This window comes from Mustela erminea, chromosome 9 (genome assembly GCF_009829155.1).
Source record: "Mustela erminea isolate mMusErm1 chromosome 9, mMusErm1.Pri, whole genome shotgun sequence".
Lineage (NCBI taxonomy): Eukaryota > Metazoa > Chordata > Mammalia > Carnivora > Mustelidae > Mustela > Mustela erminea.
In genome coordinates this window covers 15529065-15548824 of record NC_045622.1, presented here as the reverse complement: position 1 = coordinate 15548824, position 19760 = coordinate 15529065, and the positions used below count along the sequence as shown (strand labels likewise).

The 19760-nt window shown below is 55.8% G+C and overlaps 1 protein-coding gene and 1 long non-coding RNA gene across 2 annotated transcripts in view; one reads left to right on the top strand and one right to left on the bottom strand.

Moving 5' to 3' along the window:
• Positions 1 to 5532: 5532 nt before the first annotated feature.
• On the bottom strand, positions 5533 to 11787 carry LOC116598786. The gene is made up of 3 exons (XR_004289160.1): positions 8758 to 11787; positions 7238 to 7705; positions 5533 to 6139 (listed from the first exon to the last, which is right to left on the bottom strand). It is a non-coding gene; the product is annotated as an uncharacterized LOC116598786 (long non-coding RNA).
• Positions 11788 to 12123: 336 nt separating this feature from the next.
• Positions 12124 to 19760, top strand: part of NECTIN1 (nectin cell adhesion molecule 1) — a 60939-nt gene continuing 53302 nt past the window's right edge. Inside the window, exon 1 of the mRNA XM_032358108.1 lies at positions 12124 to 12955. Within this exon, the coding sequence (XP_032213999.1) occupies positions 12877 to 12955 (79 nt within the window). The 5' untranslated portion in view covers positions 12124 to 12876. The remainder of the gene's footprint in view (positions 12956 to 19760) is intronic.

Here is a 19760-nt window from a genome sequence, read left to right as displayed (position 1 = left end):
CGGCATCAGGCAGATAACTAAACAAATAACTCACTTCAGCCATCCTAAGTGCACAGCTATATAAAGACATAGGGTGGAACATTCCAGTCGTCCTGGGTCACCTGACCAGTCCTAAGCAGGGTTAGAGGTTCGCAGGTTGCATTATGAAAAACATGAGCCCACTTCCCCTTAGTTCAAAGTAAACATCGAGTTGCCTAACATCCAAAGCGCAATGCAAGCTACAGTTCCTTTTTTTCTCTAAGGAAACTGAGAAAAGAATCAGCACTCATTGAGCGCCGAGTTCTATGTGCCAGATATGGTGGGTGTCTTCTCAATCTTCACTCTGTGGGGTGTACATGAAGCCCACTTTACAGAAGAGGAGACTGAGTCTCAGGGTGGTTAAGGGACCAGCTGAAAGTGCCAAGAGCTAGTTTGTGGCAGAGCTAGGATTCAAACCCACAACTGCCTAAGTCTGAATCCCACACCTCTTCTGCTGGAAAGCACTGCCTCTGGGACCCTGTCGGGATTCCCGGCTGCCAGCCGAAGCAGGGAGTATAGGGAGAAGGAGAAAGGGGCAGAGCAGGCTAAGGAGTCACCAGATTGGGGCCCCTGTGACCACCCCCCGTTCTTCACAGCCAGCCCTTTCTGAGCCTCTCCTGACCAAACCTCCATCCGCTTAGCATTCTGCTCAGTTTCCACTCCGCTTCAACTCCAAATGTTTATCAACACATGCTGTAATGTAATCAGCTCCTGGGAAAATACACACCAGGTAACGGATGCTGACAAGAGTGTCAAACAGATGTCCCCTCCCTGCCCGTCCCTCCCTCCCAGCCAGAGCCGGCACACCCAGGAGGCTGGGGGAGCGCCTCTTGCCATGCCAGCCCTCCAGCCCTGGCCACGGAGGCCCTCCGCGAGAGGCTGACACCCTGGAGCCCCACAGGACATGGTGCAGGGGGCTTCACACCCCTCATCTCATCTGGTCCCCCTCCTGGCAGAGTAAGGGTGGTCCTCATCTTCCCACTTGGCAGATGCAGCAACTAAGGCACCAGCGATGATAAAACCAGAGTGAAACGGCAGCAGAAGCACCAAAAGAAGAATGATTGCACTGGCTATCCTTTTATCATCAGGCCACCTCCCCACAGAGCGCTTTGAAAAAAGCTGTCCTCGTCACCTTTCAAAGTTGTTGGATCTCATGCCTAAGGGCCTGGCCTCCGTGGAGCTGGCAGGCCAGGTGTTAGGTGACTGGCAGCCTGGTCCCCATTTCTGCCGCAGCCAAGAGGAGGCTGGGTGCTGGGTGTCTTGCAGCACAGAGGGAGGTTTCCGCTGAGGCAGGAGAGAGGAGCTCTGGGGGAAGGGGAGAGGCTTCTTTGTCCTTCTCTCCCCCTTCTCCAAGAACCAGAGCTCCCGGACCCCCGAGGCCCGCCCAGACAGAGGGGAGAGGAGGTGCACAGAGTTGGGGAGCACACAGACGGGACAGGCACCCCCACTCCACCCCAGGATCTCTTGCCCTCCTGGGATCAGCTGTCGGAAACGGCAGTCCTAAAGGAGATCGGTATTTGCTTTTCCCTCCAACTCGGTCAATTGCTCCTTTCATCTGACTGGAGTTGTAAATGAGACTTTATGGGATTCCTAATGATGGCGGTTTCCCTTTATCAGCCTCCAATTCCCACTTCTCAGCCAGGGCTGACTCCGGGAAATGTTTTGACCCGGAATCCAGAATCCAGCAACAAGTCAGTGCCCTGCTTGCTTCTTTCTCTAGTGCGAGCTGGACCTTGTCAAACGGGCCCAGGGGCCCCATGGGGAGGCTCGCCGCAGAGAAGTCAGATCTGGGTTCCAGGCAGCGTCCCAGATGGTGTATTTCACCTCTCCGGCTTCTGCTTCAACCATAAACCTGGGGTAATAATGCCCAGTCCACCCACCTACCTCCAAGCTGCTGTGAGACTCCACTGAGATTACAGACCTGAAAGCCCTTTGAAATATACAAAGCAATCACCCAGCCTGGTATTGCTATTGTTGTTTGTTGTTGTTGTTGTGATTTTGTGTAGGTGCAACTGCGAGAGTGAATTAGAGCAACCCAGACGTCTATGAGAGTGAACCCGGTTTTGTACACCGAAGTGTGTACCGGTGTGGCAGAAGAAGGGAGCTCTTGTGTTTGCACCAGCCTTTAAAGGAGTGTCTGCGGCAATGTATGGGGGTCTATGAGTGTATGGGGACATGGGCACCTATTCCAGTGTCTTCATATAATATCCCATTAACACAAAACAATATCATAATCCCATGTGCCAGGCCTTGTGCTAAGACCTTGACAGAGAGTGCGGGTCAGCAGAGGTGTGCAGGCACCTGCGTGAGGCTGTACACAGAGCGTTTGTGACACACGCATGTGTCAGTGTTGGATGAATGCAATGTCATGTGGGCCTCTTCCTCTCTCAGGCAGCAGGGAGTCCCTCTGAGTGCTTGCCTGAGTTTCAGCGACAGCGTGGGCATGAATGTCGGTGAATCTGAGTGTATACGCGCTCGCATGTGTGTGCGTGCACACGCATATGGGTGCACACCCACTTCCCTCTTCCTGGGCAGATTGATGTCATCATTCGTTATTTATCAGCTGCCTGAGCTACGGGAGACCCCCACGTGCCCTGAGCTCATTGCCACGCAGCCATCAAGCCCACACACACACACTGTGGTGACAGCAGCATGCTTGGGAGGGGGCCAGCACTCTGCTCTCTGGAGCCACAGTCTGTGCCAGGCAGCGGGGCCCCTGCTGGGGGAACGTACAGATTGACTCCACTAGACCAGAAGGTGCCGGAGGCCTCGCAGATGGGCCAGGCTCAGGGACCTTGGGGGCAGGACAGACAAGAGCTAGCACCAAGTTCAATGACCCCGTCCTCTGGACCTGGCTAGAACAAGCTAAACCCAGGGTCTGGCCCAGGAATGCCATGCCAGCACAATACCAGTAGGAGCTTAGCGTTATACTGGTTGACTTCCACGTGATGTGAAACACCTGTGTGCTCTGCCCACACTGGGGTTCCTTGCTGCTCTGAGGATTAGATCCAAACTCCCTCAGGCAGTGCATGAGGCCCACACAACCTGGTACACACTTCCTGGCCCCTTCTCCGCCTCTCCTCTTGCACCGCACCAGGCAGACAAAACTACTCAGTCCTACAATGCCCTTGGACCCTTGGGCCTTTTCGTGGCCTTTCCCCCTGCCTGATTTCTCCATAGAATATCCCTGGCTAGCCAGTCCTCGCCAGTCCTCACCCCTCAGGGTTCAGCCCACCTCCACAGGAATGCTTCCCTCACCCTTCCTGACCCTCTAGAGTAGGGAAGGTTCCCCACAACTCTGCCGTTCCTATAGGTCCCTAGATTCCCCTATTATCTTACTTCTTTATAGATCCTTTCTTCCTCCCCCATTGACTTGCGCTCCCCCCCCCCCCACTGACTCTCCCAGGAAGGGAGAGAGCGCGTCTTAGTAGCTCACGGCTTTATTCCAATGCCTAGCATGGGACCCGGCCATAGGTGGGCCACAAATATTTGTTAGTGAATCATTGTTAAAGCCTTCTGTGGGAGAATGGTTACCTCGAGTCCTCCATGTTAAATCACAGCGTGCATCACTATGGGCTCTTGGTCTCTCAGATCTCAAGGCTGAGGAGAATGGCGCCCTTCTTCTCCCCCGCCCACTTCCTATCCCTCAGTGAGAAACCTCAGCCCCAACCTTTACAAATGGAGGTCATCTCACAAATGAGAAAGCTGAGGTAGAGTGGCTCATGAAGAGGATGACCATCCCCCAGTTTGCCCAGAACTTTCCCTGTTCCCATTGGCACTGAAAGCCCCATGTCCTGGGAACCCCCTCCACCCCGAGCAGACTGGGACAGCTGGTCACCCTTCTCATCCACACTTAGGAAATGGCAGATCTGGGACACAAACCTGGGACTCCTGATTCCAAATCATACACCCCCTCTCTGCTCGGCTGCTCTCTAAGGGCCAAGTTCAATGACCTGCATGGGCACGGTCTACCCTTTGGACATCCAGGTCACTTGACATCCTCCTAGAGCAGCTGTCCCCAGAAGCATGTACTCAAGGAATACAGGACATTAATATTAACCTAAATCAAATATAATTCAGAAGCTCATTTCTGGAGGAAAAGCACTTTATATAATTTGGGAAAAAAGTAAATCTAGTATTAAAGTAACTTTATAATGATGTTAAAGTAAATTAATTAAAAAAAAAAACTTCCCCTGCAAATTGTTTCCATTTCTCCATGCTGCCTTCCCATTTTTCTATAGGAACATCCTTTTTTCTACAGGATTGCAATGCAGCTTATGTATCGTGCTTTTTAGTTCACACCATAGAGATATGGTTCAGATTTTCCTCATCCTGGATGCACCATGTCACTAACATCCTTTATGAGCACAGATCATGGGGAGTCTGGGCTCAGGGCTGCCTCCTTACCCAAGGACTCCTTCCTCAGCAGGACTTCCTAACTCAAGAGCCCCAGCTGGGCTTCTGGGGGTTGCCACGTGACTACCATCCTGTGCGTGCATGCCCTTTGCCGGCCAGAGGGGGATGGCTTTCATTGGATCCTGAAAAGGTCTGAGGCCAGAGAGGTCAAGACCCACACCTCCACGGTGCCCCCAGAGAAGATGGTGCAACCGCATCCCCACATACCCAGGACAAGTGTCCACCACACGCTTTCTCCATAAGACTCGGGCTGAACCCAGATCTCCATCCCTCCCCTACAATCAATTCCATTTCTTAACTTCCACAGAGCTCTCAAAAAAAAAAAAATCAACTTTCTCTAGACAAGTAGTACATTATCCTGACCACAACACCCTTCCACCCCCAAACTGAAGGCACCAGCAAAGGGAAGGGAGTGTGGGTGGGACGCCATGGGGTATGCTGCAGGCAGAAGGCTCCCCAGCCCCTTGCCGTGTCTTGGTCTCAGCTCCCTGATCCACGCAGGTCTTCAGCAGAACCCCCTTCCCAGGAGCGCTGTTGAGTTTTTAATATTCCCAAATCAGAAATGCTGCCAAGGACTGTGGACACAGTGATTTGCAGGAATGCATGGAGTGCCTTCTGACCTGAGGCAGGGTATAGACTAGTTTGCCTTCTGGGTCTTCTTTCTGGAGAACTGGTTGGTTCAAGGTGGAACCCGGGCCTTCTACCATGGCTCAGAGCTCCCACTCCCAGAGCTGTGGAGCTCCCTGGGACAGCACGGTTCATGAGGGCGGTGATGATGGCTGCCTGTCAGCCATCTTGGTACCACTCTGACGTGGCGGACCATTGCGCCTGGGGAGCAGCTGTGTTCAGCTGGTCCATCATCCCCAAGAGCAATGGCAGCCGGGGCAATAGGGAGGCTCTGCAGTGATCTCTGGGAGAGTAACAATAATTAAATGTTGCTAAGCACTGTGGGATACACAGGCACCATCATAATCACCACAGCTACCAAGGTGATGATAACAGTAATTAGGCGCTGTGGTTTCCCACTGCCTGGGGTGAGGTTGGCCTGTCAGGTTAGGGAAAGGGGCACCCATGCCAGCGGGTCCTCTCTGGGGTTGGCTAGGGCTTGGCCATACTTTCTCTAGAGAGTTCCTCTTCCTCTCCTCTCCCCTTGCCCTCGGCCTCCATTGACCCTCGGCTGGGGACCAGGCTCAGAGGAAAGGGTGACCCCCCTTTCGGCATACCATTTTAATATATGTTCGAGTTTATCTTCTATCAGCAGATTTCCGGGTATGGGGGGATCTTGGGGACTTCTTAATAGGGCTCCCCCTCACATCAAAGTATGCTTTATTAGCCAATTACTAAATGACACAGAGGGGCCTGGAATATGGCCGGGAAGGGAAGTCATTATTGTATTGACTTTGGGTCTTGTCCAAACCCAACAGCTGCCTCTCTGAAAGAGCCCGTGGAAGCTGAGGGAGGGCTTTGGGATGCTTTCTTGTGGGTGACACCTTCCTCAGGCCCGATCTCTGTCTGGTCACAGCCCCCAGCCAGGGGAGAGGTGACAAAGGTGAGTCCACCTGCTTGTCCTTTGAGTGGGCTATCATTCCTACCGTCAACAAGCCTCGGAGCCAGGAGGGAAGGCGGAGTTCCTGCAGGCCCCTCTCCGCACCAGGGCAAGAACCCCACGGCCAGCAACGCCCATACAGGGCCCCGAGGCTTCAGTCTGAAAAGAGACAGTGAGCTGATTCCATTGTCGTTCCCTCCACCGCCTCCCCAGACTAAACCGAGATCTACTTCCCCAACTCACATGCCCAATGGTGCTGATTCTCCTTGAGGAAGGCACACAGACTGGCCTTGCTCCTTTTCCCTTCCGGTTTTGGAAGAATGCTAATCCCACCTCCCTTCCCCCTCCTTTGGTACCTCCTTTGGCCTCTCCTTTACAAGGTCTGAAGCCACCTCTCTCGTCGCTGTGCAGGTAATGTCAGCTCCTACCTCGCCACACGGACCTGATCATTTACTTCCCTGATTTCCACCCCAAAACTTCTGCCTTCCCCGCTCTCCTCACATTGGCTCCAGGCTCAGAGAAAGGTAAGGCCTTTCTTTTCCAAGGCTGACCTCCAGCCCAGGGCCACTACCGACACCTCCTCCGGGGCCCGCTCCATGAAAGGCACCCTCTTCTACGCCTCACACTTGTTTCTCCAGATCGCACAGTTCACGAGCTCTTTCCCCTCCGCCTTCAAGATGTTCAGTAGCTTTGGATTTCCCAACAAAAAGAGGGGAAAGAAGCCGCTTGGTCTCTGTTGTGCTAAGCCTCTCCAAGCTTCTGAGCCGTGTTACTCGTTCTGTCCACCACCAAACTTCCCCAGAGCAGGGCGGACACCTGCTGCTTCTGCTGGTCCACCTTCCATTTGCTTCTCCTGCCTCTCTGATCCGGGTTCTGCCCCGACTCTACCTCCAACAGCACTCTCACAGGTCACTGGTGTTTCTGCCACCCTTTCCAAAGACCCCCTTCTTTTCTTTACTTTTTTTTTTTTTAAGATTTTATTTATTTATTTGAGAGAGAGAGAGAACGAGCAGGCAGAGGGAGAAGGAGAAGCAGACTACCCGCTGAGCAGGGAGCCTGACACGGGTCTCAATCCCAGGATACTGGGATCATGACCTGAGCTACCCAGGTACCCCCAATGACCCCCTTCTGATCCCCAGCTGTTTCTACTGCCAACCTCCTCCTGCAAGAAATTCTCTCCTCACTTAGCTCCCACAGCAACCCCATCTCTGCGTGCCCCTCCTCCCTCACTGACCAGACCTCCTCTGTCCTTCCTACCCGCAATATTGCCAGATTCATCTCCAGAGAGCACAGCTCCAGCAGCCCCCAGTAAGTGCTTCTCTGTTCAGAGACCCTCCATGGCTCACTGCAGCCTGCAGAAAAAATAAATCACAGAGTTCTGAAATCATGCAACTACAGTCGACCCGTGAAAATCATGGGTTTGAACTACACTGGTCCACTTACACATGGATTTTTTTTTCAATAAATACAGTCCGGTTCTGTAAATGTAGCTCCTTTTCCTTATGATTTTCTTAATAACATCTTCTCTTCCCTAACTGATCATAAGAATCCAGCATATGATACGTAGAACATACAAAATGTGTTAACCGACTGCTTACGTTATCCATAAGGCTTCTAGTCAACAGTAGGCCATCAGTTGTTAGGCTATCAGTAGTTAAATCTGGATTCAGATGTTCAACCATGTGGGAAGCTGGTACCCCAACCTCCGTGTTGATGGAGAGTCAACTATAGACGCAGTACAGAATATATCATGTCACGATATGTTGGGGTGGGGGGAGTCAAACTTTTTAAGCAGCAGAATCATTAAAAAGGACCTTCTTCAAAAGCCCCATGTTGAAAGAGCATGAAAACAAGGTGCTCTTGAACAGGGCTCCTAATGAGGCAGGGAATGGAGAGCCCAGGAAATTCTAGGGCTTTCCAAACACAATCGGAAAGCCGCGGAACAGATTAAACGCCTCAGTGTGAGATGAGACGATGGGAGCCCAGAGAGGAGAAGCGGTGGTAGAAAGTGGCACAGGATGTGGGTTAGTCAACCCACACATTTTCACTGAGTGCCCACCAAGGGTGAGGCACATTCGAGGTGCTAAGGAAAGAGCAGACAAGACCCACATGTCTGCGCTGGAGGGGCTGAGAGCCCGGGAAGGAAAGAATCAAGTATCACAAGCAATTACAGAAGGGGTATGGCACGCAAGGGCTCTGTGACAGCATATAGGAGGGGACTTGCCTGTTCTAAAGGGCAGAGGGGGCCACTCTGGGGAAGTGACACCGGTAAACTGAGCCCTCAAAAATAAGCGTCTGGCCAAAGGGAAAAGGAAGAGCATCAGTGCAGATGGAACAGCATGGGCAAAGGCCAAGGATGCCAGTTTGATGGTCTCATAGAACCTCAGGAAGGCCCCGTACACCTACTCTGTGCCCTGGAGCTGGGCGAGGTGAAGCCCCACGGACCCCAAGGAGGACTGGACACAAGCCCCACAAGCTGGCAGGCCAAGGAAGCATTCTCGGGAATTCGGACCCGCTTGTTTGCAACAGAACACAATCCACCGCAAAATGCAGTGTGATATTGTGGATTGGATCCCCACACATGGAGCAGACATCGGTAGAAAAATGAGGAATCCGATAAATTCTGTAGTTCAGTGCATAGTATCGCACCAGTACTAATGGCCTACTTTTGACAAAGGTACTGGGGACACGGAAGACATTGACATCGAGGGAAGCTGGGTGCAGGCACATGGAAACTCTGTTGCATTTTTCTCACTCTTCGGTCAATCCAAAATTACCTCAAAACAAAGGCTGTAAAGATTCAGATGGCACCACGGCAGAGAAGAGCAAAACTGGATGTGGGGAGAGAGGTTATGGTTAGAGAGATGACTAACACTTACACAGTTCTGCGTATACACCAGACATGCTCCAAAGTGCTTCCAGTTGTTCAACTCATTGACTCCTCACAACCCCACAAAGTAGGGGCTACTCTTCCCCTTCATTTTACAGATGAGGACCTTGAGCACAGAGAGGTTAAGTGACTTGACCAAGGACACACAGCTACAAGGCAGCAGAGGGGGACGGTTTAAGGATTCAGGCAGTCTAGCTCCAGAGTCCCAAGTGCTCGACCATCACATTTCACTCCTTCCCTTCAGTGTGTACTGGCTCTACAGGCCGGGGCAGCGGGGGTGGGGGTGTCACAGCGATTGGGCAGAAATTATGAGCATGTGGATAGCAGGCTAATAGCAGAAACGGAGCAATCACTAGACTTCATATTGGAAGCAGAATGAACAGTGTTTGCTTTTGGATTAGAATATGGTGGTTGAAAAAGCAGCAACAATGAGTCCCAGGCTTCCTGCTTAAGAGAAGGGACCAGAGCCTAGTCTCCTGACACTTAGTCCTGCTTCCTCATGTCCCTGAAGGGCATCTTTCAGACCTTTTGCATTCTGGCTGCATTTTCCTGTCCCTTTCTCTTACACAACCCCAGAATGCAAAACGAAACAAAACAAAACAACCCTGCACTGCTCACTATTCCCACACAGGAGCCCCAACCTCTCCCACCTTCACGTTCTTGTACAAGCTGCTCCCTCCACCAAAATTCTCTCCTGGATCTCCTTTGGTCCAAATGTGATCCACCCTTCAGGGCCTAAGGCAAAAGACACCTCTTCCAGAAGCCTTCCCTGCTCTCCACAATGAGAAGCACTCACTCCTTCCTCTAGATGGCCGTGTTTGGGGGCTGTCTTTGGCAGTGACCAGCTTTCATGCTATAAGATAGTTATTTGAGTGAGGTCTTGGTTGTTGGCTTTTGTACCCTCGGTAGCTAGCATAGTATATACTCAAAAAGACATCTGTTTACTCTCTGAGTAAACAAGCTCTATCTTATTTTCCTTTGTGTTATCCCTAGCTCTCTTTTCTGTCTGCTGTAACCCAACACACACACACACACACACACACACACACACACACACACACGGCTGGTACTCATGTTGGTGCTTTGCACGTTTTAGGGCTTGCTTAAAGGTGATGAGTGAATGACCATACTATCTCATTTCCTTGCCTTCATCTTCTCCATCCAACCCATCCGCAGGCAGCCATGCCAACCCCCAGACATGCCCTTTCTGGAAGTTCATTTAAGAGCAGATCAGAGAAGCCTCACCCAAGGGTGAAGAGGTGGGAGAACATAAGCACGGAAGTAGTGGGCACTGGTTCCTCTGAATCTGTCTCCTCAGACCCATCCATTCAGCTCCTACAATGCGCCAGACAGAGTCTCAGGCCATGGCAATAAACCAACTCAGCCGTGGCCCTTAGGAGTACCCAGGGGCCAGAGGGGAGGTGTCTAGCCGCTGGTGTGGGCACCACGAATCAAATTTGATAAGACATTCCCCAGCATAAACCCCTCCTGGGGGCTTCCAGGCATTCACAGAGCCACAGGTCTCTCTCTTCCCCAAGTCTAAGGCTCAGGCTAGAACCAGCGTGTGTGTCCCACTCACCCAGCTGGTGCTGGTCCTTGTGACTTTCCTCCTACGGATTTCCCCCCATCTGAAATCCAGTCTCTTGAATGCGTCCCCACTCCAGCACACATCTGTCTGTTAGATGACTCACCCAGCCCCTGTGTCCCTTCTCCCCAGAAGCCTCCATGATCCCCATCCCACCCCAGGCAGAACAGGGCACTTTCTCCACAACCCACCAAATCCTGGGTGTGCACCTCTGGACACACTACACACAGGAAATACTAGCTTATAACGTCCGTTTCTATATCTGTCTTCCTTCTTTGCCCCCCAAACTAGACTGTGTGTCCTTAGGGCAATGATGGTGTCTCATCCTAAGCCTGGCACAGTGCTTGGTACAAAGAAAGCTCGATTATATTTGTTAAATATAAAAGACATGTACATGAGTGCACAAACATCCACGTTTGAGTGCCAAATTAGACCACTTCAGCGGGAAAATGAGAGAGGCGCCAGGGCCAGATCCCCAATAGTGAGAAAGTAGTGCCCTCCTTGCCCAGCCTGCTTCTGCTTCTATATCCAGGAACTGGAATTTATATTTTATCATGAGACTGGCACTTCCCCTCTGTTCCTGCCAGCTGGACAACGGCAGCAATGGGCAAAGGGCGTGTTATCTGGTCAGGCATCTGGGGAGAACTTATTCCTCCCTGGTGGGAAACTGTCTGTGTGCCTGCCTTCTCCCAGGGTGGAGGATCAGGGTAGGAGATCCAGAGGGAAGGCGGCGCAGAGGACAGGCTTGGGGATGCCAAGGGTCCCCGAAGGGCCCAGCCGCCTTGGCAGGAAGCCAATGACACCCGGATGTGGTGGGTGGTGAACGGGAGGCGGAGAGTCCCTGCCCTGCCGCGGACACTGGCTGGATGGGTCACTTTCGCAGGATTCCTGCAAATCGCCCAAAACCAAGGCTCTGGCAAAGAGGGTAGAGGTTGGTTTCCCGCTGGTTTCAGGAGGGGAGGAAGCTTCAGTTTCAGAGAAAGGAAACCCTGCAAAGGGAGCAGAGATTAGAAAGGACCAGAAACCTCAGTGGCACCATCTCACCCGCGGTTGCCCACCACCAACGTCTCTGGCAGCTTCCCGTCGTCTGTCCCCACATAGCTGCCTCTCCCTTCAGCGTTCAGGTGATGCAGAGAGGGGAGCCCTGGCTGTGGGGTTCCAGTTCCAAGTCGGCCGGCCACTTTCTGCCCTTGTGCCCCTGAGCGAGTGTCCTTCCCCTCCTCTGGGCCTTTGTTTCCGCATCTGTAAAATGGGGCCAAGGTTGGAGTAGAAGGCCTGTAGAAACCCTTTCTGCTGGACTTTGCCAGATCCAGTAGTCTCCATACTGCACGCTCCCTCCTCCACGGCCCACTCCCCCCCCCAACGCGCCCCCCCCGCGCCCCATCTTAACTCCACCCTCACCCAGCAGCCTCGCCCCCCACGCCCGCCGCTAGGGGTCACTGCCTCCCTTTGTCAGCGAGGAGGAGGGCGGCTAGCCCTCTCGCCCTGCGCAGGCGGGAAGGCGGCCGAAGGGGCGCCTCCGGAGCCAGTGGGCCTCGGCAGACCCCCGCCGCCCTCGCTGGGGACCCGCCTCCGCCGGGGGCCGGAAGGGGCGCGCGGTCGGGCCGGGCCGAGCCAGGGCCGGGCGGGCGCTGGCGGCGCGTCGGGAGCCAGGAGGGGGTTAACGCTGGCCCCTCCCCCTCGGTCTGACATCACGGCGAGAGCGGCTGAGAGGCTGGAGCTCGGCGAGTGAGAGAAAGAGCGAGAGCGGCGAGCGCGGCGCGAGTCGGCGCCCGGGCAGCTGCACATTGTTGCGGATCGCCGGGACCCAGCAGCGCGAGCAGCGGCAGCGGCGGCGGCGGCGCGGGGTGGGTGTGGGGGGACGCGCGGCGCACCCGGCTGGCCCCTCCGCGCTCGGAGCCGCACCGCCCCAGCCGCCGAGCCGCGCGCCCGCCTGTCCGCCGCCTGGGCCCCGAGCCCACCGCGCCGCCCGCCCGCCCGCCGCCCTCGGAGGACGGCGGGCCATGGACGCCTGCAAGTTGGAGCCGAGCGGGAGGGCGTGAGCGCGCCGGGGGCCGGGAGCCCGCGCCGCGCAGCCGGGCAGCCGGGCGCGCCGGGGGTGGGTCCCTCTCCCCAGCCCGGCTCTGCGTGGAAGAGGGCGGGGACCGGCGCGGGGAGGAGAGCGGAGGAGGAGAAGGGGGCATGACTCGTGCAACTTGCGGCGGGCATCCACCGAGCCTCTGAGCCGCCGGCGGCCCGGGGCCCGGACTGCGGCCGCGCCGATCGCACCCAGCCCACCCCGCCCCGGCCGACGGCTGCGGCTGACCTGGATCCTCGGAGCGCCCGCCGGCCGGCAGCGATCGGCCTTCGTCTTCCGGACTGGTTTCTGGAGCGCGGGGAGCGCTCTCCTCGCGGCCCCTCTCGCCGGACCCCCGGCCCCCGATGGCTCGGATGGGGCTTGCGGGCGCCGCTGGACGCTGGTGGGGACTCGCTCTCGGCTTGACCGCATTCTTCTTCCCAGGTAAGCGCGTTCCGTTTTTGCCTTTTTCTTCCCCACTATCCAGTGCCTTCCCGGGGCTGGGAGCTGGGTGGCGGGCACGTCTGGGTTATAGGCAGCGAAAGGAGCCAGAAAAGTTGGGTCACGGCTTAGGTGAGGGGGGTGCGGGTGGCACGGCGGAGAAAGAGAGGATGAGAAGCCCAGCAGCCTGCCCTGCGGGGAAGCGGTTGGATGCACGTCTCTGTGTAGCAAGAAAGCACTTTCTCCGCTCAGTTTTCCACAAAAATAATAATATGTAATAGCGTTCTATTTATTTAATAACCAGCTCTCAGCTCGGGAAGCAGTTTGGAAACACTGTATGTTACATAAACGCAAAATAATCACCGTAATCGCCGTCTCGGGGTATGAGACAACAGCCCCAGGGGGAGGGCGTCAGTCTCGGAGCCCCTGGGCTGTGGGTCTGGAGGGCGGCGGGAAGCTGCGTCTCTGTCCCTGGCCCCTTCGCCAGACGGCTTCGCGCGCTCGGGCCCCCTCCCGCCCCACGCAGCCCCACGCGGGCGCCGAGAGCCCGCTCCTGCGTCAGAGGCAGCTTCTCGCTCACCTGCGGTTCCTCTCCGGGCGGGTGAGGCCCGGGCAGCGCGGGCTCGCAGCCTCCCGGCCTTGCGCGGGCTGGACTTCGCCTCCGAACTCTGCTCGCAGTTTGGGGGCTCCTCCCGGAGGAAGCGCCGGGCTTGGTGCCAGCCAGGTGGCTGCATGACCCACTTTCCCGAGGATGCCCCTCGTGTCCTTCCTCGAGGTGCCGGCGGCCGAGGGGTTAACCCGACGCCCGACCCTGGGGTGGCCCGCGCTGGCCCATCTGACTGGGGGGGGGGGGGGAGGCCAGGACCGGCCGGCAGCGTATTGTGCTGGGGAATCAACTGGAAAATGCGTTTAGGAGGCAAATCCGACGAGTCCCTCGCCTGGGTTTAACCCTTTGTGTCCTGGGGAAGCTGCCTGACTCCCACGGTGGCTGGTGACACCAACGCCGGGTGCCGGGTGGGGGTCGGTGTTCCTCCATCCCTCTGGGAAGAAACCTGAGAGGACCTCCTGCTGGGGCTAGATGGGGTTTCGGTGGGGGAGGGAGGGGGCTTGGCTGGAGCACGTGGTCTGGCCTTAGGGTGGCAGAATCAGGGGTCAGAGTACAGAGAGACCAGCTCTGAGTGGGGGACAATATAGGATCTCCACTGCCGCTGGCAGCAGTCTCTTGGAGATGCCCGCGATGCAGCAGACTCCTGGGCTAGTGTGTTACCCCGGGGTTGCCCAGCTGGCTGCCAGAGTTGCGGGGCTCGTGTGCCCCCGCTGGAAGGCAGGAATCTGGTCTCGTATTCAATTCTGTACCCCTTCTGCCGCCAGCTTACTGCCAGGGCTCCACAGATCGCGCCGAGTGGCCGATGGCATTGTAAGCACTTTGTAGAAGCCAGCACAAAGGTTCCCCCACCCCTACAGCCTGTGGGGTGCTGCCTTGCTAGGTGTATGGGGGTGGGGGCACTGCCCATTGCCAGGGGCCTGACTAGTCCCTTCCCTGGAAGGGTGGTCATCGGGAATTAAGGTCTTCCTCTCACACTGGACCTCCTGGGAAGCCAGCAGGAGCAGAGCTCAGGCCCTGCCTAGGACTCCTCGGGCCCCTGGGGGTTGGGGCTTCTGGGAACCCTTAACTGCATAGTGTCTACACCAGATTCTAGGGAAAGACGAGCTTTGGGAGAGTTGTCATTGATCTGGCACACCAGGGGTTAACCTAATTCTGGTCGGACAAAGAGTGGGAAGGTTTGGGGGAAAAGAATGAACTCACCCCCAGCCTTCTCTCCTTTGGTTGTTCTCTTCCCCCAGCTTTGTGATACACCGTGGCTAATTCCTTCTTGGAGGGAGCATTGGACGCCTGCCCTGCTCCACCCCGCTCTGGAAGTGGGGCCAGGGAGATGGCACCCTCAACCTGGCTCTAGTGTAGACACTCCCTGTACCAAAAATCCAGATTGAGGGGTAGGAGGCAGATCCAGAACCCCAGCTCAGACAGGCACTTCATAAGCGCACCTTGACTATCATTGTCGTGGCTGGCTGGCATCGGGGTGGCCAGCACTCCTATACCCTTTGCCTGATCCCTTACAGAGGGAGGCAGGTGTGTGTGATGGTGCCCATCTGACACTTAGATGGAGGCCAGTAGGCCTGCCCACACCCCGCTTTCCACACCCCTGCCAGCTCCCTCCTGAGTGCTTGCTGCTGCTCCTCTCTGGGGACTTGCCAGCCTGATGCTCTTTTCTGGGTTCTTTTTAGCTGTGTCAGGGAGCACAGACCAGAGGACCCCTCTGGGGGAAAGCAGGTGAGGGCAGCCCCCAGTGTGAATGATGGCCCCCTGGCTAAAACACACACACACACACACACACACACACACACCCCACTCCCAATCTGCTATTGACGCGTAAACACAGAATTATGTTTTTACAACACAGACTTTACTCCCAGGCTGGGCAGTGAAGCCCCATGAGCTTCTGAGATAACAGTCTGTGGTTCCTACAGGTTAACTCCCAGGAGAGGGCCAGGGGGACTCTGGGCTGCACCCTAAAGAGGGCCAGGAGGAGCCCCAGGGAGGAGGCAGAGAACCTGCCTTTGAAGCAGGTGCGCAGAGCTGGTGTCCCACCTACACCACACCCTCCCTAATTGGCTTCCCCAAACCTTTTGTCTAGAAAGGGAACACACACCCCAGGTGTCAGGCACACCCTCAGAAGACCTGTCCCGCTGCTGCGGCTGCCACACACCCCTTCTCTGCAGTCAGTGCAGAGCTCCCAGAAGGTTGTTTCCTTCGAAACTCGGAGTGTCAGAGCTGCTGGGCTCTTTCCCTCTCTCCCCATTCCTCACAGACAGCCTTGTACTCCTGCTTGCTGGGCTGGACACTGTGGCTAAACCCATTCTGCTGTCCTGGGGGTTATTGCATGTGTGACAGCAGTCCCTGGGCCGCTGTGCCATGGAGAATGTCTCGGAATCAGCTTCTGGGCTGGAGAGGCACAGCTGGAGGACAGAAGACAGTCAGAGCCTGGGCCCCGCAGCCCGGGCAGAGCAGCTGAGAAGGCATCTCTGAGCCTGAATACCTGTGGCTCTGGGGGGCTGGGGGGGCGGCCCCTTGTGGTCCATTGCTGGCCAAAAGCATGGTATTAGTTCCCGTCTCTGCCGCCCAGCTTTGCACAATGAATCTACCTCGTTGGCCACTTCTTGACCCAGGCCCCTGTTGAACACTGCCAGGATGGTGACATCAGCCCGCAAACCCCAGTGCTAATGGCTGAGCCAGCGGGCCAGGGCAAGGGGTGGGGGGTCCGGGCAGAGGGTCTGCCCTGGCCACCGTGTCTGCTGTACTGCCATTGTTTAGCAGCTGACTGATGTTCATTGTTCAGCACAAACAGAAAGCACCCAAGGGAGGTGTGAATATACCTTCGATTTTCCTGATTGTATCTTTCCTGGTGAACCTGGCACCTTGAATGGCTCCTACCTGGGGCAGAGACAGACAGAGAGGGGGCCTGTGTATTCACCTGTTTTCCTGTTGTTGTGTTGTCTGCTTGGATTTTTTTTTTAACTTTGCATGTTGGCCTGGGTGCCGGGCTGGGATGGCCCCTAGCTAGCTGTGGGACTTAGGCTATAACGGTGCCAACAGTCTGCATGTTGTCTCGCCGTCAGTGTCGAGTGGGTACACGCACACGCCGTCAGTGTCGAGTGGGTACACGCACACGCGTGTGCACACGCGTGTGCAAGGCTTGTGTTGGTGATTTACAATGCTTTGTGCCCGTGCAGACCCACAGATGGGTTCGAGGGCAAGGAGATATTTTTCACCAATATTGTGTGGATCACCTGGGGACTGGGGCCATAAATAGATATCAGGTGGATATTCACATGTAACTGATTACTTACATCTTTCCAACTAGGATTTTGTGAGTGGCTCTGTGCCTTGACAATAACCTGTGTCGTTGTCAGAGTGCCCAAGAGGTGATTTTGGGAAGAGACCTGGGATTTGTCCTCAGCCAGCTCCTTCCTAGATGGGCCATCACGTCCTTTGTGGGGTGAGCAGCCTCTACACTGGTTGCTGTTCCTGTTCTGTCCTTGGTTTTAGACTGGACCTCCGCATGCTCACAGGGAGAGGCTCCCATGGAGAGACTTTGCTCTCTTGTCTCCCTGGCAGATAGCATCCGGAACCTGCTGCTCTCTGGGGCCTGGCTTGTCCCCCAGCTTCTGGAGATCCCTGCAAGGCTGGGAGGGGCCCTGGGAGATAGGTTTTTCAGCTACTGATTTGGCACCTTTGCTTCCAGTATGAATACTTGGGGAGCAAGGGGATCATCTGGTGGGGAAAGGTGGCATACTCTGAGCATTTGAAAAGGGACATGAGAGTGGGCTTTGGTCTTCCATAAATCACCCTGCAGAACCATATGTGTGCCTAGGTCAGCAACATACATGTGCCTGGAGACACCCTGGTTTGTGCAGCAGAACTCAGGAGCCCCCTTAGTGGAAGTCAAAGAGGGCTCAATCTGGGAGCCTGGGACCCTGTGCCCCAGGTCGGCTGGCAGTTGCTTCTCCCCCGTGATGCCCACCCCTCTCCATAGAGACCAAGTCTTCCAGCCAGCAGCAGATGTGCTGGCTGGGGCAGGAGGTAACTTAAGATCTGAGCAGGGATCACCTTGCAGAGGGAAAGCCCCAAGTTGGAGATAACACCCTTTAGTCCAGTTAACCCTTGAAGCTCTGGAGTGTATGTGCTGACTTGGAGGTGGAGAGAGGGAAGAGATAGATGGAAAGAAAATGCATCAAGCATAACATCTTGACCCTTTTCCCTAGGAGAGGCAAACTTAGGGCAACAGGAGAGACCCAATAAGGACACAGAGAAAGTCTTCCTGCGGCAGGCTGTAGGCTCTTTAGGGCAATGGATAATCCCAAGGTTTATTCTTGGATAGGGAAGGGGGGCAGTGTTACGTATTCTCAGGAGCTCACGGGATCTGTGTCTTTCATGGTCTCTAGGGCAAGACAGCAGCAGTGATCCCAGGCCCTAGTCAAGAGAGAATGGCAGACAGCTTGCTTCCTCTCCCCATGGCCTGGAGAGTGCCCCATCTCTGCTGCCCAGCAAAGTGCAGTGGGTGGGCTGGGTTTGAATCCCAGCTCCACGAATTGCTAGCTGAGTAGACACGCTTAAGTTTACTTCATAGGCCTCAGTTTTCCACATCTGTACAGTGGGTTTCTGTGAGTACAGCAGAAGATTAGATTGACAGTAATGGATGAAAAGTGCTGAGTGCATTGCCAGGCGTGTGATAAACGGGCAGCAAAGTGGTGGCTGCTCCCACACTCCGTCCCTCCGCGAGGTCCCGACCCCCTCTGCATCTGCCATTGGGGCAGTGCCACCTCTGTGCTCCCCTGGAAGAGCCACTCCACTGCCCGCCCGGTGCTGACCTCACTGCCCTTGTCGCCAGCCAGGAGCTGCCCCACCTGGAAACAATGGTGGGGGCTGCAGTTGCCCTGGGGGCTCAGGTGGCCTGGTGGGCTCCAGGCACCTGCATGAGCCCAACCCCGGTGGTCATGGACTCAGGCACACACGCATCAGGTGCCGTGTAGGCTTTGTTCTGCTGCACGTCTCCAGGGGTCCCGCTGGGCACCTCCCTCACTCCCTGGCTATGGCCCAGTGAGGCTCTGTTGCCCGTCTGGAGCTCTGGCTTTGGTAGAAGCCAGGGTGGCAGAGAGGGCCGGGGACTCAGCCCCTGCCTTCCTTCAAAATCCCGCATTTGGGGAGAGGGCGGGCCCCTGGGCCCTGTCTCCAGCAGGCCACTCATCTGGCAGGAGGGCACAGCCGGATCGAGAATCCCTCCTGGCGTCCCCCACTTCCCACTGGCAGAAAAGCCCCTTCCAGTTTCTCCCATTGCAGATGGGGTCCTTTTACCTCTCATAATAAAAATGTGGCCCTCTAGACAGCTCATGGTTCCAGTGGATCCTCCCAGTAACCCCACGTGAAAGGTATCCCTGGGCCTTTCCATTTTACAGATGAGGAAAGTGAGTCAGTGTAGTAATTTGCTGACGAGCTCAGGCCAGTGTGGCCACGTTAGGAGCTGGGTCTTCAACTCCCAGGCCAGGAGATGAGGGAGCTGAAACAGGCTGCGTGGGCACACAGCAGAGGTTGAACCGGGCCACAATAGAACAGGTCCAGTGAGATGGTCATGCACTTCACCAGCCGCCACCGCTCTCCCCCTACAACAAGCCATAGCTCCCTAGGGAAGTGAGGGTTAAGAGAGGATGTAGGTCAGAGGGTGGCCCAGCCGGAGCTGACCATGGAGCCAAGGTCAGCACACAGTACCCGATGCCTAGCAATTGTACAACTGGGGGAGGGCTGGGGATGTGGGGGAGGGAAGGGTGTCCTTCTGGAAGCTAGAGCATCACGCCCTGGAGATCTGGCCTGAGCCATGGGCAGGGCCCTGAGATCTGAGCATGGAGCCTGAGGGAGGACAGAGAGCAAGGGAGGGTAGAGAGCAGTGCTCAGAGAGCTTGTGGACAGGCCACAAGAGAGGAGAAGGGGCTGAGATCTGGCAGGCAGAGCCGATTCCCTCTGTTGGGCCACTCCCCACCCAGCTCTGGTCCTCACAGACCCCAGTTTCATTCCCAGTTTATGAGGAGTCTCATTACCAAGCCACAGACAATAAAACCCGCCCGGCCACTCTGGCCCGGATCTCATTAGAGGACATTAGTTCCGCTGGCGGGTAGCTCCGCTGGGACACGGCTGCAGGCGTGGCCCAGGAAGCAAAACAGGCCAGTGGCCGTGGGCACACGAATGTCCCATTGG